Raw genomic sequence first — 13,684 nt, 5'->3', positions numbered from 1 at the left:
TAAGTGTTGTGATGCTGCTGAGAAACAGGTGAAACGAGAGCTGTGTAATTTGTCATGACCTGATGAGAGGTCTCCTCCTGGAGAGGTGTCACCTCTGACTGTCACACAGTTGACCTCCCTGAAACAAGAGAACCAAGACACAAACTGTGTATGCCCTCATGTGTCTGTGAGCATTTGGGCCTGCCTGTGTCTCCGTGTGATTTACTGAGGGGCTCCTCCTCAACTGCCTTTGCTCGAAGTAACCATGCGTGGAGACCTCCGTTACTCAGCCATCAGTGATGTAAGGAGATCACCCTCTGGACATTAGTGCAGTGGTCTTTGACCCGCTACTTCTCATTCTCCATTTCTTTCTTCCCCTGCTTTTAGCATGCATGACTGTCACTTGTGGCGCCTAAAATTTCACCCAGTCCTCTTTTAAAAAATGTCCGTCATCTCCTTTTCTTCCCACTTCAGGCCTTTCTCACAGCCAAGCCAATGCAACAGAAACCCAGTGACATTCTTTTGAATAAGAGCAGCTCTGAATCTTTGTAGTGATTTATAAAGTAAAAACATCATATCGAAGTACCTCTGCCAACAGACTTACTGATTCTGTTATTACTCCACCCTGTTGCCTCCACCCTGCCCTCCTTTTGCCACAAACTCCTCTTATCAGATGTGTTTGTTTGCACAGATTATAGTTTGAAAGAGATCCCCGTTCTGTGAACAAAGACAATGTCTTTGAATCTGTCTACCAGTATTTTTTTTTTTTACCTAGAAGGGAAGACACAAAGAAGTTGTTGACTGGCACAGAAGTTAATATATAGATGATGGCACAGACAAAAAAGAATTGCGAGGAAACCTATGATTACTCAGATGCCTCTGCTGCCTTTAAAGAGGAGGGATTAGAATAAGAGAGAGAGAGAGGAAGGGTAATTATTTTTATCTTGCACATCTGATTATGAGATTGGCAAAGCATGTGGAGATGTATTTAAGTGTTATTACACAATAGATATATGACAAAGACTTTTTGGGGGGATTAAAAAATGTCTTACCACTTTCAAGTGACATGTATTTTGTCATGTTTCTCAGAAAAATACAGCAAAAAGTCAAGTGTACATAACGGTTTGCAAGGGTATGTCAGAAGTCAGTGGTAAAATGTCCTTAGGGCTTAAATCATGTCAACAAGTCATTTTAAGAGTGTTATGCTTAAAAGGCAAAGGGATTATAGTCAATCCCCCCAGAAAAACTGTTCTTGTGAAACTGCAGGGTATTCCCCCAAAACAACACCATGGCAGCACGAGGTATTGTGTGTTACTGCAATATAACATGCATTTACTGTATATCTGAGTGTGTCTATTTATACATAATTCAAGCCTGTGTTTGAACATGCTTAAAAGAAAGGATGGTTCTGTGAAAAAGACTGAGTCACCTTGATTGAATGAGGGAGTCAACAATTTCTGGGTTTAGAGTTGATTTCTTGTGCCCCCAGGCAGTAAGGAGGACCTGCCTTATGGGGCATAGTAACAATAATCAGACCTGCAACCATACAACACACCCCATTCATCGCAACTCCTCTGCCTCCCAATGAAGTAGGGAGTCACAGTGTTTTGGGAGATTAAACGAAAATGCCTGTTTTGTCAAACGTTTTGCTTGAAATCCCTCTTCTCAAGTTGTCAACTGATAAGGAAGAGACAAGAGACAATCGTAATGTTTCATCACACAGTGAGGTGATTCATGAAAGCTGGTCTGGTTGTCCATTTCTTGGCTCGTCAAGTCGATATACATAATGTAAGTGATAATGGCTGTGAAATCCTGCCACTCTCCAGCATGGCAGATGTTTCTTGGCGTGGTGGTACTGCGGCTGGAAAAGAGATCTTACACCTCAGTCTTGTCAAATAATAAGACCTCTCTCCATAAACTTACACTTTCATGCGCGTGTGTGTGTGTGTGTGTGTGTGTGTGCGCGCGCGTGCGTGCGTGTGCGTGTGTGTGTGTGTGTTCCTGATACGGCGTGCATCAGGAATGGGAGGTGTGATGCGGTGGCTGCGGGCTCATGCATGCATTGCAAGGCAGCTTGTCAGGAGCTGTTCTTCCCAGCTATTAGCCTCTCACCGTTAGAAAACACGTCCCAACAGGCCCCACAAAGCATCTTTCCCTTCCTTTCTCCATGCATCATCTTTGGCCACATTACCGCTGGCCTTCCTGCTGAGCGTTAGGTCCTGGAAATACTTCAAAGTACTTGAAGGTGTTCATTCATGCAGGGGTTTGTGTGATTTGGATCACTCTGTCACACAAACGCAAGAGCTTTTCAAAGCAGTTTGAAGCACTTACAGAGTCAGTCACTAGATGTTCAGTCCAGTGACATTTCATCAATCCAGGAATCTGATTATTGTTTGCTCTCATTTGCTGTGTATCCTGTAACAGTAGACAAAAACGTATGCAAGACATCAAGTCTAGAACATAGAACTTCAATCCAATGCTTTGCCAGTACTGTGAAGGGATCCAAGTGAGTAGCAATCAGACCCCTGATTAACTTTTAAATAATATTTTACTATTTAGCTCCTTATTACATCGTGCCGCAAATTGTTTGATTCATTATTTTTACATTAGAAGTCAATCAAATGACTCCCTCATTTGAAGTCATCAATTTTCAGGGTTAAATTTTTAAACAGAAACAAGTTTAGACAGCATTTGCTGAAATATATTTATATATCTGTTAAATCTGTGTTTTTTAACTTGATGTCACATAGAGAGTTGCTATTCTTTTCTTTCCTGATTTGAGTCTAATATAATTGCAGTTTCTAAAATAAGGAATTACGTGTGTCTGTGTGTGTATGTGTTTGTGTGTGTGTGTGTGTGTGTGCGCACGCACACGCATAACATTTATTTAATATTTGGACAGTTAAGCAAATTTGCGGCGGGCAAGCTGCTGCTTGCACACATGGATGACAATATAATAATTATCACTCCGTCTCCAGGAGCTTGTTGGAACCTGTCTTCACTGGTCTACTGTAAGAAACATTTAGTTATGGATCGATGATGAAGACTCAATTAATTGATCTATCAATGGGATTGCTATGAAGTTCAAACGAAAAATAACTAATGTGAAGATGATATATAGTTCTATAAAAGGTTGACTGCCCAACAAAGTCCTTGGACGAATCCCTGGGTGTGTTTGTTCAAAGGCCAGCACGTTTGACTGAATGTTTTTGTTCTTTTTTTATGTTTTTTTTTTGGATGCACAGTTATGTCCAGACACAAAACATCCAACTTGAAGTTTGTTAAAGAGACTTCATCATTGTCTCCTCCAGATTCAGGAGATAAAATCAAAACTAAGAAAGTAATTGTCTTTAATTAACTTTACTTTCTTAATTATCTCTTTTCTCTTTCCATCCCTTCATCCTCAGCTATGTCCTAAATCAAGCGAGGATTTTCATCAGATACTTTACTTTTCTATTAATGAAACTGTAGACCCACAGAGTGACATGTGTGTGCACACATGCCTGTGTGTCATCAATGCATGTGCACACTAGTCTGCGAGTTGGACGAGTTGAGACTACTCCCATGGCATCCCATGAGAAGAGTGACAACGCAGAAAGTAATTTACGACTACCATGTGGTGTATAAAACAAATCTTCAATCACAATATGAGTAGATTTCAAAATGATAATGGCATCTACATAATAATGTAGATGAAAACATCCATATTGTAAATATGGATGTAAATATGATTCCTATTTATTGTCTCTTCAGGTAGGTGACACTATAACACAGTATTCTGCTTGAATATTTGTACACAAGTAAAGTAAAGCGCTACAATGACAGAATGTTATCATCTCTTCTCTGACTGTATTTGCTGTCCCTCCTATAAAATGCTTAAGAGGTTATTAAAACTCTTTCTGGTGTAATCAACAGCTTGAGACATTAAATGCAGTGGAAGTCCTGCTTTTCCCACATCTGCTTAAAGTCTGTTTTTCTGGTTTTGAATCTCATAGACATTATTTATTCACGGTATGGACAGGTTGTTGAGACTTGTCCTGGACAGCTAGGTGGGAAAAGGTAATGTTGCGCACAGGTATTTCCATTACCCTCAAGGGATTGCTTATTCCTGGAGTGTGCGTGTGTGTGCATGTGTGTGTGTTTGTGTGTGTGTGTGTGTGTGTGTGTGTGTGTGTGCGTGCGTGCGTGCGTGCGTGTGTGCATGTGTGTGTGTCTGCTAGGGGCTTAGTAATGGTGTCACAACAAGGTATCCAAACAGCTTTAGTCTGACTCTTTCCCAGAGGCTGTCAAATTGGAGTCGGGAGGTCCCATGGGAATAAAAAAAAAGAAGTTTAAATTTCAGTGAGAAAAACAGGAAAAAATTATTTGTTAAATTCACATAAAGTTAATTGTAATTGGAGTTTAAAGAATTATGTTCTACATTATTGTATGAAGAGGAATAGGCGTTTTAGAATGAACAAGAACTGTTATATAATATTATTGGACAATAATAAAGGACTAAAAAAGTTTACATTTTAGCAGGAGAGGTCAAAATAATCCATCCATCTTGGTCTAGACAAGACAAGCGTAGTTGTCTTCTGTAGACAACCCCAATCATCTCGTCTACAGCCGTTTTTTCCTGTTTGCGGGTCATGGGGGTTGCTGGAACCTATCCCAGCTGACTACGAGCAAGAGGCTGGGTACAGATCAGTTGTGTCACCAGCACAATGCAAGCCAAAATATTCTCCATATATCAAAGTCAAGTGGGTTCTCCTCAAGGCCTCCTCCTAACTACAGTGGTACCTCTACTTACGAAGTTAATTGGTTCCGGAAAAAATTATGTAAGTACAAAATTACGTAAGTAGATACGCGTTTTCCATGCAAATGCCCTAATCAGTTCCAAGCCCACAAAAATTCTGACATGAATGTTTTATAAAACATAAAAATGCATCAAAACATGTAACAAATACATGTTACGATTAGATTATTACACAATAAATGAGAGTTGTTCATAACGTAAAAAACAAAGAATAGAGTAAAGAATAAAAATGACGGTCATTTACCTTTTACCAGCGATCCCCATTGTTTTTTGCCCTCTTGGTTCATCCGCTCCTGCCTCACGATGCCGAACAAGAGTGAATTCCAGTCCTAATTTTGAAATTTTCCGACCACCCACGTGATTCCTTAAACTCCTTAAACTTCCTTTTGTTTTAATAATGTGTCGATTGTAGATTTTTGGCCATATTCTTTGGCGAGATCAACCAAACGCATCCCTTTCTCATGCTCTTCTATTATCTCTTGCTTTGTTTGTATGGACAAAAAAACTCTTGTCTTCATCACTTTCTTAGGGTCTATAGCGAATACCTACTCAAAAAGTTATTATATTTGCGCAAAACTATCAGAACACCTCAGGGGTCGAGTGCCGAATGCGGAGACACTCCATAAGCACTGTTCTAGCTCCACAAAAAGGTGGAGTGGCATCCGTCTTAGCCAATGGGATGCCAGGAAGATACGTAATAGGTAATAGCCAATGGCAGAGTAGCTATGGGAATGTTGTGTTCAAGAACCTGTGGAAGATTCGAGTATCAGCCGATACTGTGTTTTTACATTACGTAAGTTGAAATTTCTTTCGTAAGTAGAGGTAATATTTTCCTGCTGAGCAATTTTGTAAGTAGAAAATTTCGGAAGTAGGGACATTCGTAAGTAGAGGTATCACTGTATCTCCGCAGTGTCTACATGTGATACAGCTGTTTTTATGTCTCATAAACTGAAATGACCCAAATGACATAATTTGGTCATTTTTACAACTATGTAAAGCTCACTTCAGAGCCACAGAAGACTTGAAATCAGGTTGACTGGTGTTTTTAGTGCTGAGTAAACTGAAAGTTGTTTTTTTTTAGAGGATGTCCCAACAGTTATATCTGTTACCATACAATAGTGGTCTTTAATACCAGCTTTCACAGTTTAAATCAAACATTAAAAAGATATTCATCCACGATTTTTGGTTTGTTAAAACTCATGCACCAAATAACGTATGATTTGATATGATCTTCAAGATCATGCCAGCACTGCTACATTTTTATTCAAAACCAATACAACATGTCCAAACAGGACAGCTATCACCTCCTTTTTTTCATGACGGCCCCTGTGTGATTCCACGGAGATTTTTTTTTATTTTGTTTGTGTTCAGACATGTTGAGCCTTTTTTGTCCCCTATCCCAGTAACATCTTTATTGGTGTAACATACATACACTACAGTACATAAACTAGCATATACTCATGGGATTTTTCTGCATACATATGTATGCACACACACAAACACACACACACACACACACACACACATTCATATTTTTACGTTCTTCTATCTTCTAGTTACACCTCAACAATTTGTTTTTCAACTTAAACCTTTCCTCCAGTTCTAGTTTCACATGGACCAGCATCTTAGCTCACAAACCTAAACCTACTAAATAATTATTTATTTGTATGAATTTAGTCTCTCTTAACCAGCTACAATTTCTATGTATAGATATAAATGTATCAACAAATTTCATACTCCCCTCATGTATTTAGACTAGATAGGAGCACCTGCCAAATATCTCAATATTTATAGAAATAAAACATCTTAAGATTTGGCTTTAGTTCCATTCCCTATGATTGACTAGTTGCAAAGTTCTGAGAATATGTAAGTCATGCAGCTGATTCAGTTTCACTTTCTCTTATGCAAAATAGGTACTTATCTCTGGCCCTCTGTGTTTTCTTTTCCCACACAGTACTCTCCGATGCTGAAGAAGCTCTACTGTCAAATTGCCAAGACGTGCCCAATCCAAATCAAACTGTCCTCCTCTCCTCCACATGGAAGCATCATCAGAGCCATGCCCATTTACAAGAAGGCAGAGCATGTCACAGAAGTGGTCAAACGCTGCCCCAACCATGAACTTGGACGAGACTTCAATGATGGTACAAAACCTGGTTTTTTATAAATGATCATAAATGATTGGACTTATGATGGCAATCATTCTGGCTTATGGTATCAGCGAGACAAGAGGACAATTTTGTGCATGAAATTTTTTATAATAAAAAAACAAACATGGCGACACTTATGACTAACATCACTATGAACTCACTTTTCTTCTATCATTCTTTTCACAGGCCAAACAGCCCCGGCTAGTCACCTGATCCGAGTGGAGGGTAATAACCTCTGTCAGTACGTGGATGATCATGTCACTGGCCGGCAGAGTGTCTTCTTGCCTTATGAAACCCCACAGGTTGGTGCTTTATCATCTGATTTAGGAATTTTGCAGTGTTTCAAATATTTAAAATATTTGTTATGTAAATTGACTGGACTGATGTCTGGAATGTTGTTGAAAAATGTAATTTTTAAAAAATACGTATTTGTCGGCTGTTGATGGTACAAAAATCTACACATTTCAATTTGGCAAATAAGTCTGGTATTTTATACATTCAGCTCAAATCGGTTGTGTAAGACAACCAAGGAGACCGTTAAGTTCATACCAATGAAACAAGTAATCTCAGTGAAGTCCTTTATGAGGCGTTATAAATGAAGACACTGGGCATGTTGAAACTTCTACAGGATTAAAAAAAAAAACGTACCTGTGATATAGCCTGAGGAGGTTTGTCTCACCTCACAGGGAATTTCTCTGCAACACCGCCCCCTAGTGCTGGTTTGGTCTCACCTACTGCACGTCAAACTGGCTTGCTTGTGTGCAATTTAAAATAAGATTTGGGAATTTTATAATTCATTTGAATATGAAGAGCGATCAAACAGTTTGAACAACAAATAATCCCCTTGCTATTGCCTTATTAGTGATTTATCTCTCTGTGTTGTCAGGTGGGGACTGAGTTTACCACCATCCTGTACAACTTTATGTGCAACAGTAGCTGTGTGGGCGGCATGAACAGGAGACCCATCCTCATCATCATCACCTTGGAAACCAGGGAGTAAGTCAGTCGTAGACAACTCATTCAAGGTTGTTTGTTTGAAATCTTTGAATTGCCATTCGCTTTACTTTTTATTCTTTCTAGCAGTGAATACTTACCAGTAGGGCTTACCATGACAATGTATGCCTACATGTTACAAATAGATTTAGCCAAAGAGCGATAATTAATGTACTGATCCACAAAACGTAAGTAAACAGAGCTGATACACTGTAATCTTGACGAATCAATTTTGCTCTCAAATCATCTCCTCAGCGGTCAGGTGTTGGGTAGGAGGTCATTTGAAGGTCGGATATGTGCCTGTCCAGGGCGAGACCGCAAGGCAGATGAGGACCACTTCAGGGAACAACAGGCCCTGAACGACAGTGTGGGCAAAAGTGGGAATGCCAATAAGCGGAGTGAGTGGAATTAAACTGAATGATACTTTACATTCAAACTGACAACAGCAGTTAAAGATCAATGACTATTCAAATGTCACACCATTAGTCCAATATATCCTGGTCCTCAAGAAGAAATAAATTGTTTTTGGTTAAAACAATTAGTTTCTGTGTCTACAGATTTCAAACAGAGTCCGCCAAGTATTTCCAGTCCAAATAGTACGAGGAAGAGGCGACACGGGGAAGAAGAGATTTACTATATCCCTGTAAGTGTAATTAAGGCACTAGGATGATTTTCAATTCATTCATGAAATTTTATATCTTTAAAAGTCATTTCATGAAACACTGAAAACAACTGAAACACACAATGTAATGTCAACGTTGTGCATATGTGTAGGTGCGTGGTCGGGAGAACTTTGAGCTCCTGATGAAGATTAAAGATAGTCTGGAGCTGGTGGAGCTGGTGCCTCAGCCACTGGTGGAGTCCTACAGGCAACAAACACAGCAGCAACTTCTCCAGAGACCGTGAGTCCCTCCAACACCAACATCCATCACACCTGCTGGGGGAAACACACTCACCCTATGCATAAATGTATCGGTGAAAACGTTAGCTCAGATGGCAGTTGAAGTCTTTTTCTTTATCATGATTATCACAGCCTGTTAGTAAAATGAAAGGCTGAAATAAAGTTGAAAAATAGACTATAATTACCATTAACACACACTTAATTTAAGTCTAGTTGACTTCATCAAACCTTTGTGACCTGTTTTCACTAATACGTGGACACCTAACCTCCACAGCTTTTCTTCTCTTTTGTCTAGGAGCCACATTTCTTCTCCACCCACATATTCTCCAATGTCCAACATGAACAAACTTCATGGCCCTGGCAGCATTGGCAAACCACCCTCAGTCAACCAGCTGGTTGGGCAGCAGCCCCAGCAGCACCCCACTGCCCCAACCTCCATGACTCATATGGGTGAGTCTCTGTATTGAGTCAGATAAAAGAACAAATCTCAACCAATTTGTCAAAATACACTGTTGATTATAAAATGTCAAAGCTAAGAGTTCTTTGAGATACAGTATATTGTTTGCTTTCATTGATCACCCATCACCTTCTTCACAGGTTCAAACATGCTCAACAACCACCACATGCAGGTCAATGGTGATATGAATGGTGGCCACAGCACTCAGACTATAATGTCTGCCTCCCACTGCAGCACGCCCCCTCCGTATAACCCTGACCCCAGCCTCGTCAGGTACCTCACCCTGCAATGACACTCCTTTATTCTCCTGAAAAGGAGTGGCAGACAAGTATACTTGTTGGGTTAAATGCTGTATGAATGGATGCCACATTGAAGCCAAAGCAACTACTTGGCATGGCCGTATTTGTACAAATGTATTCAGTTTTTGGAGAGAATCCCTTTTCTACTGGAATGTGTGGATGGAACTCTGTTATGCATTTGATTTGATTACAAAATAGTGGCTTTCCAAAGGTTCACAAAAGATTCTGACATCCACGGCTTGTACCATAATGCAGGTCCAATGGAGACAAGACTGATGGAAAAAAGTCTTTTCATAATAGAATTGAACAAAGACATCACCTGGAGAGATTGTGGGAGGTAATTTTAGAAATGTTCCAAGCAAAAGTGAAAAGTGTTTTACAGCTCACCCCAAATACCTACTCAGTTGTTGTAAGACTCCACTCTGGCTGCCAGAACTTTTGTTACATCAACCAAAAACCCAACCTACAAACTGTCTGTCACAGACTTACATTTAAAATCATTCATATTGTGCTTGTGTATAAAACCATTCATTGCCATGCACTTCATTGATTTTTTTTAAAAAAACACAAATTTCTATGTTTAAATTCTTTTTTATTTTTCTTCATGGTTTTAAATTATGTGTTAATATTGTCATTTTTATATCTAAACATTGCTTTTGCAGTTTAAGAGTATTTTACTTGTTTTTAGACTGTTATGTGTATTGTACAGTTAAATTGCACAGTCAGCTTATTTCTCAGTCACATTGTATGTTGCCATAACTTTAATATCTCATGTATTTATAATAAAGGTTGTTCATCAAAGCAAGAATGGCCTAATGAATTATTAATAAAATGTTTGCTTATGGTTTCACTTCCATTGCATCCATGATGTTTAGATGTGTAATTTCCACACACACTCATTTTGTGTCCTAATCCTTTCACTGAGATTTGAAATAAAGTAATAATAGCTTGAATGCATACAGTCGGTGGATAATGATGCAGCCTGACAGGAAGCAGTGCTGTTCCATCTGGTTCTATCTAAACATAAGTATTTACTGTAATTATCTATTAGGGTACTTGTAATTTTACTCCAGCTTCACTGCCCCTTTTGTTTTGTTGTTCTTTTCTTTTTTTTCTTTTTTTTGTAAATCGTACTCCTACTTTAAGCTTTGTAGTTGTGTACTAGTATTAGTCTAAGCATCCCTGCTCTTCTCCCCATGCAGTTTTCTAACCAGTCTGGGCTGTCAGAACTTCACTGAATACTTCACATCCCAAGGCCTCCAGTCTATCTACCATCTCCAGACTCTCTCTATGGAGGTAACCAATGTGATCTCTGTAAAAATAATGATTAGGATGAATTAAATTTCCTTTGAGTATGGAGCTTCACAGCAAACACAGGGAAAATGAAACAACAAACACTAATACAGAGAATCAAAACAAAAACGGTGGTGTTATGTTGCTTGCTTTTTGTGAAGGTGCTGTATTTTCTGTATCTATAAGCAAACACACAATGCAGTCTAATTTTCTGTCATTTATCTTGCAGTATCATTCTTCTTTCTTGTCTGTGTGCCCTCTCCAGGATTTAGGTGCATTGAAAATACCAGAGCAGTCTCGCCTAGCCATCTGGCGAGGTCTGCAGGACATGAAACAAGGTGCTGCCCTGCAGTTGCCGGCCTCCTCCTCTCACCACCACGACTATCACGGCCAACAGCTTCTTCGTTCCAGCAGCAACATGGCTGCTAGTGCCATGGCAGCCATTGGAGCAGCTGGCGGGGATCTGCAACGTCAGCGAGTCATGGAGGCTGTTCACTTCCGAGTTCGCCACACCATCACAATCCCCAACAGGTCAGGGGTTGTTGGGACGCCAGGCATGTCCGCCGCTACAGATGAATGGGGTGACTTTGGTTTCGATATGCCTGACTGCAAGCTGTCACGCAGCAGGCACTCCATCAAAGAGGAGTTCTTGGAAAGTGACATTCACTGAGTTCAAATAGATAGTGGACTGTTTTGGCCTTATTGTTGTTGACATCAGCCTATTTACTGAGTAAAAGCTTGTGGATAGGGTTTTTAGATGTGCTAATAGGTATTGCTCTCATGTTTCATTTAGTGATTTTGCAGAGAATCAAGTTCACTTTTGCATGTGGGACATTTTCAGTGTATTACTACTATTTACTGTGCAGCCTTTATTTTATGGTTGTTCCAGCCAAAAGAACATTTAAGGGTGTCTCAGATCTAAATGGAAAAGACCATCGTTGCAATAACAATGTAAAGGCAATGCTGAACACATGTGGTCTGGACTTTTCTTTTGGGAACTACGAAAAGGGAAACACAATACTCACAGTATCACAGTGAAACAAAACAACAATGTGCAATGATACTTGACATATTTTTAGCATCTAAGTTCAAGGATTCTCGATGCAAAATGTAGCAGCTGTGATAAAACAGTTAGGTCTAGGTAGATGCATTATTTCACAACATGGTAGTTTCCCTATTGTGCTTGAATGCAAACAAGTTCTCAAATGATTTATTTATTGTTATCTCACTTTTCATTGACTTGTAAAAATGTATATACTGTACCTTATAAATGTTTTGGACTAGAAGTAGTTGATATGGAGTGTTTAGATTCCAAATAGTGTTGGTGGTACTGTTTGAACCAGATGTATAAAATTCAATGGTAAATCCACCACAGGGGAAATTAGTTGAACACATTTACAATAAGTTGATGATTCCTAGTCCCAGAATACCCATATCAATTTATTGTTGAAATTATGATCAGTGGGATTTTGTATTAAGTGTGTAATTATGAAAACACCTAATGAAAATCAGAGTTGTGAAATGTGTAATATCAGAATTATAACATGACATCCACTACTTTTTTTATTAAGTTGTAGGAAATATTGTGTGTTTACTGACAAAAATCAGTATTATATCTTAACAAGGATTTCATCATACTCATAAGAAAAATTCAGCGATACGTCCCGTTTTACTAAGACACAAGATAAGACAGTAGTATTTTTGTCTGTTTGAATTTTCTAGAAACCTTGCAGGGCAAGGTCCTTCTGACTATAGCTAGTTCTTCCCCTAGTGCATAGCCTGTATTAATAGTACTTGATTATGAATATTAAATAGTAACATTCCAATTTTATTTCTAAATTACCACACACCTACTAATTTAATTAATAGGGTACAATTCTGGTGTGTCAAAATATCTGTAGTAACTATATAACTGTATTGTTCGTTAATTTAAAGGTCTGCTCTAGTCCTAGGTATGATTCTGAACTTTTTACCAGCATTCAGCAAAACACCATGTTAAAATAATTACTGTAGTCACAATAATGTTTAAAAATTTACTGGAGAAGGTCCCTTTGCAAAGCATTAGTTTATTCTTCCAGAAAAAATATCAGTCCAGAGTCTATCGCGGATATAAACTGCCTTCATCAGTCTTATTCCTTAACTGTTCCAAAAAAAAGAAAAGAAAACATAATCTCCAGATAAACAATGGTGTCAATGCTATAAAATTTTGTAGCTCTCTGTCCTTGTGAGTTTCAGCAATCAATTGTAACGGTATCATGTTGTTGTTGACTAGTCCTGCCCAGAAATGTTACCTGCTGCCCTCTGGTGGAGCTTGTCTGGTAGTCTATTAGAGAAAAACAGTTTTAGACACCATTATTTTCAGGGAAGCTCATAATAAATATTTTCTATTACACAACAAGCTGTTTTACACACCAGAAAATTTTCATAGTTCATGTGCATTATTGATGTTATTTTCATTATGATTGTTGGTATCAAAGTTATACAAAAGAGATTAATGAAAACTGCATTGGTTACATAGACCCTAATTATGGATTGAATCGTATTAGTGTTCACACATTAACTACAACAGAACCATGACTGAATCACATTAATGCTAACATGTTCACAACAACAGAACCATGATAATTTTTAAACTGAAACATGTTCTTCATGAATTCTTTTTGTTCACATACAAATTTTCACCTACAGTACAAATTACCCACTGGTTACAGAAATAGCACTTTAATGCTTTCAGAGTAACAAAAAAATCATATTATTTGTGCTTATGATCAGTATTATGCATTGCCATAATGCAAATAGAAATAGTGCTTGTTTGTA

The 13,684-nt window shown here is 38.6% G+C and overlaps 1 protein-coding gene across 1 annotated transcript in view; it reads left to right on the top strand.

Annotated features, from left to right (window-relative positions):
• tp73 (tumor protein p73) overlaps positions 1 to 12,284 on the top strand; it is a 14,347-nt gene extending 2,063 nt beyond the window's left edge. Inside the window, exons 3-12 of the mRNA XM_068326873.1 lie at positions 6,732 to 6,918; positions 7,111 to 7,226; positions 7,811 to 7,920; positions 8,173 to 8,315; positions 8,475 to 8,560; positions 8,692 to 8,819; positions 9,114 to 9,268; positions 9,416 to 9,548; positions 10,777 to 10,870; positions 11,133 to 12,284. Coding sequence (XP_068182974.1) covers positions 6,732 to 6,918; positions 7,111 to 7,226; positions 7,811 to 7,920; positions 8,173 to 8,315; positions 8,475 to 8,560; positions 8,692 to 8,819; positions 9,114 to 9,268; positions 9,416 to 9,548; positions 10,777 to 10,870; positions 11,133 to 11,537 — 1,557 coding nt within the window. The 3' untranslated portion in view covers positions 11,538 to 12,284. The remainder of the gene's footprint in view (positions 1 to 6,731; positions 6,919 to 7,110; positions 7,227 to 7,810; positions 7,921 to 8,172; positions 8,316 to 8,474; positions 8,561 to 8,691; positions 8,820 to 9,113; positions 9,269 to 9,415; positions 9,549 to 10,776; positions 10,871 to 11,132) is intronic.
• Positions 12,285 to 13,684: the final 1,400 nt, after the last annotated feature.

Source organism: Antennarius striatus, chromosome 2 (assembly GCF_040054535.1).
Source record: "Antennarius striatus isolate MH-2024 chromosome 2, ASM4005453v1, whole genome shotgun sequence".
In the NCBI taxonomy this organism is placed as follows: domain Eukaryota; kingdom Metazoa; phylum Chordata; class Actinopteri; order Lophiiformes; family Antennariidae; genus Antennarius; species Antennarius striatus.
Note: the sequence above shows the minus strand (reverse complement) of the source record. Positions and strands in the feature narration are given on the sequence as shown.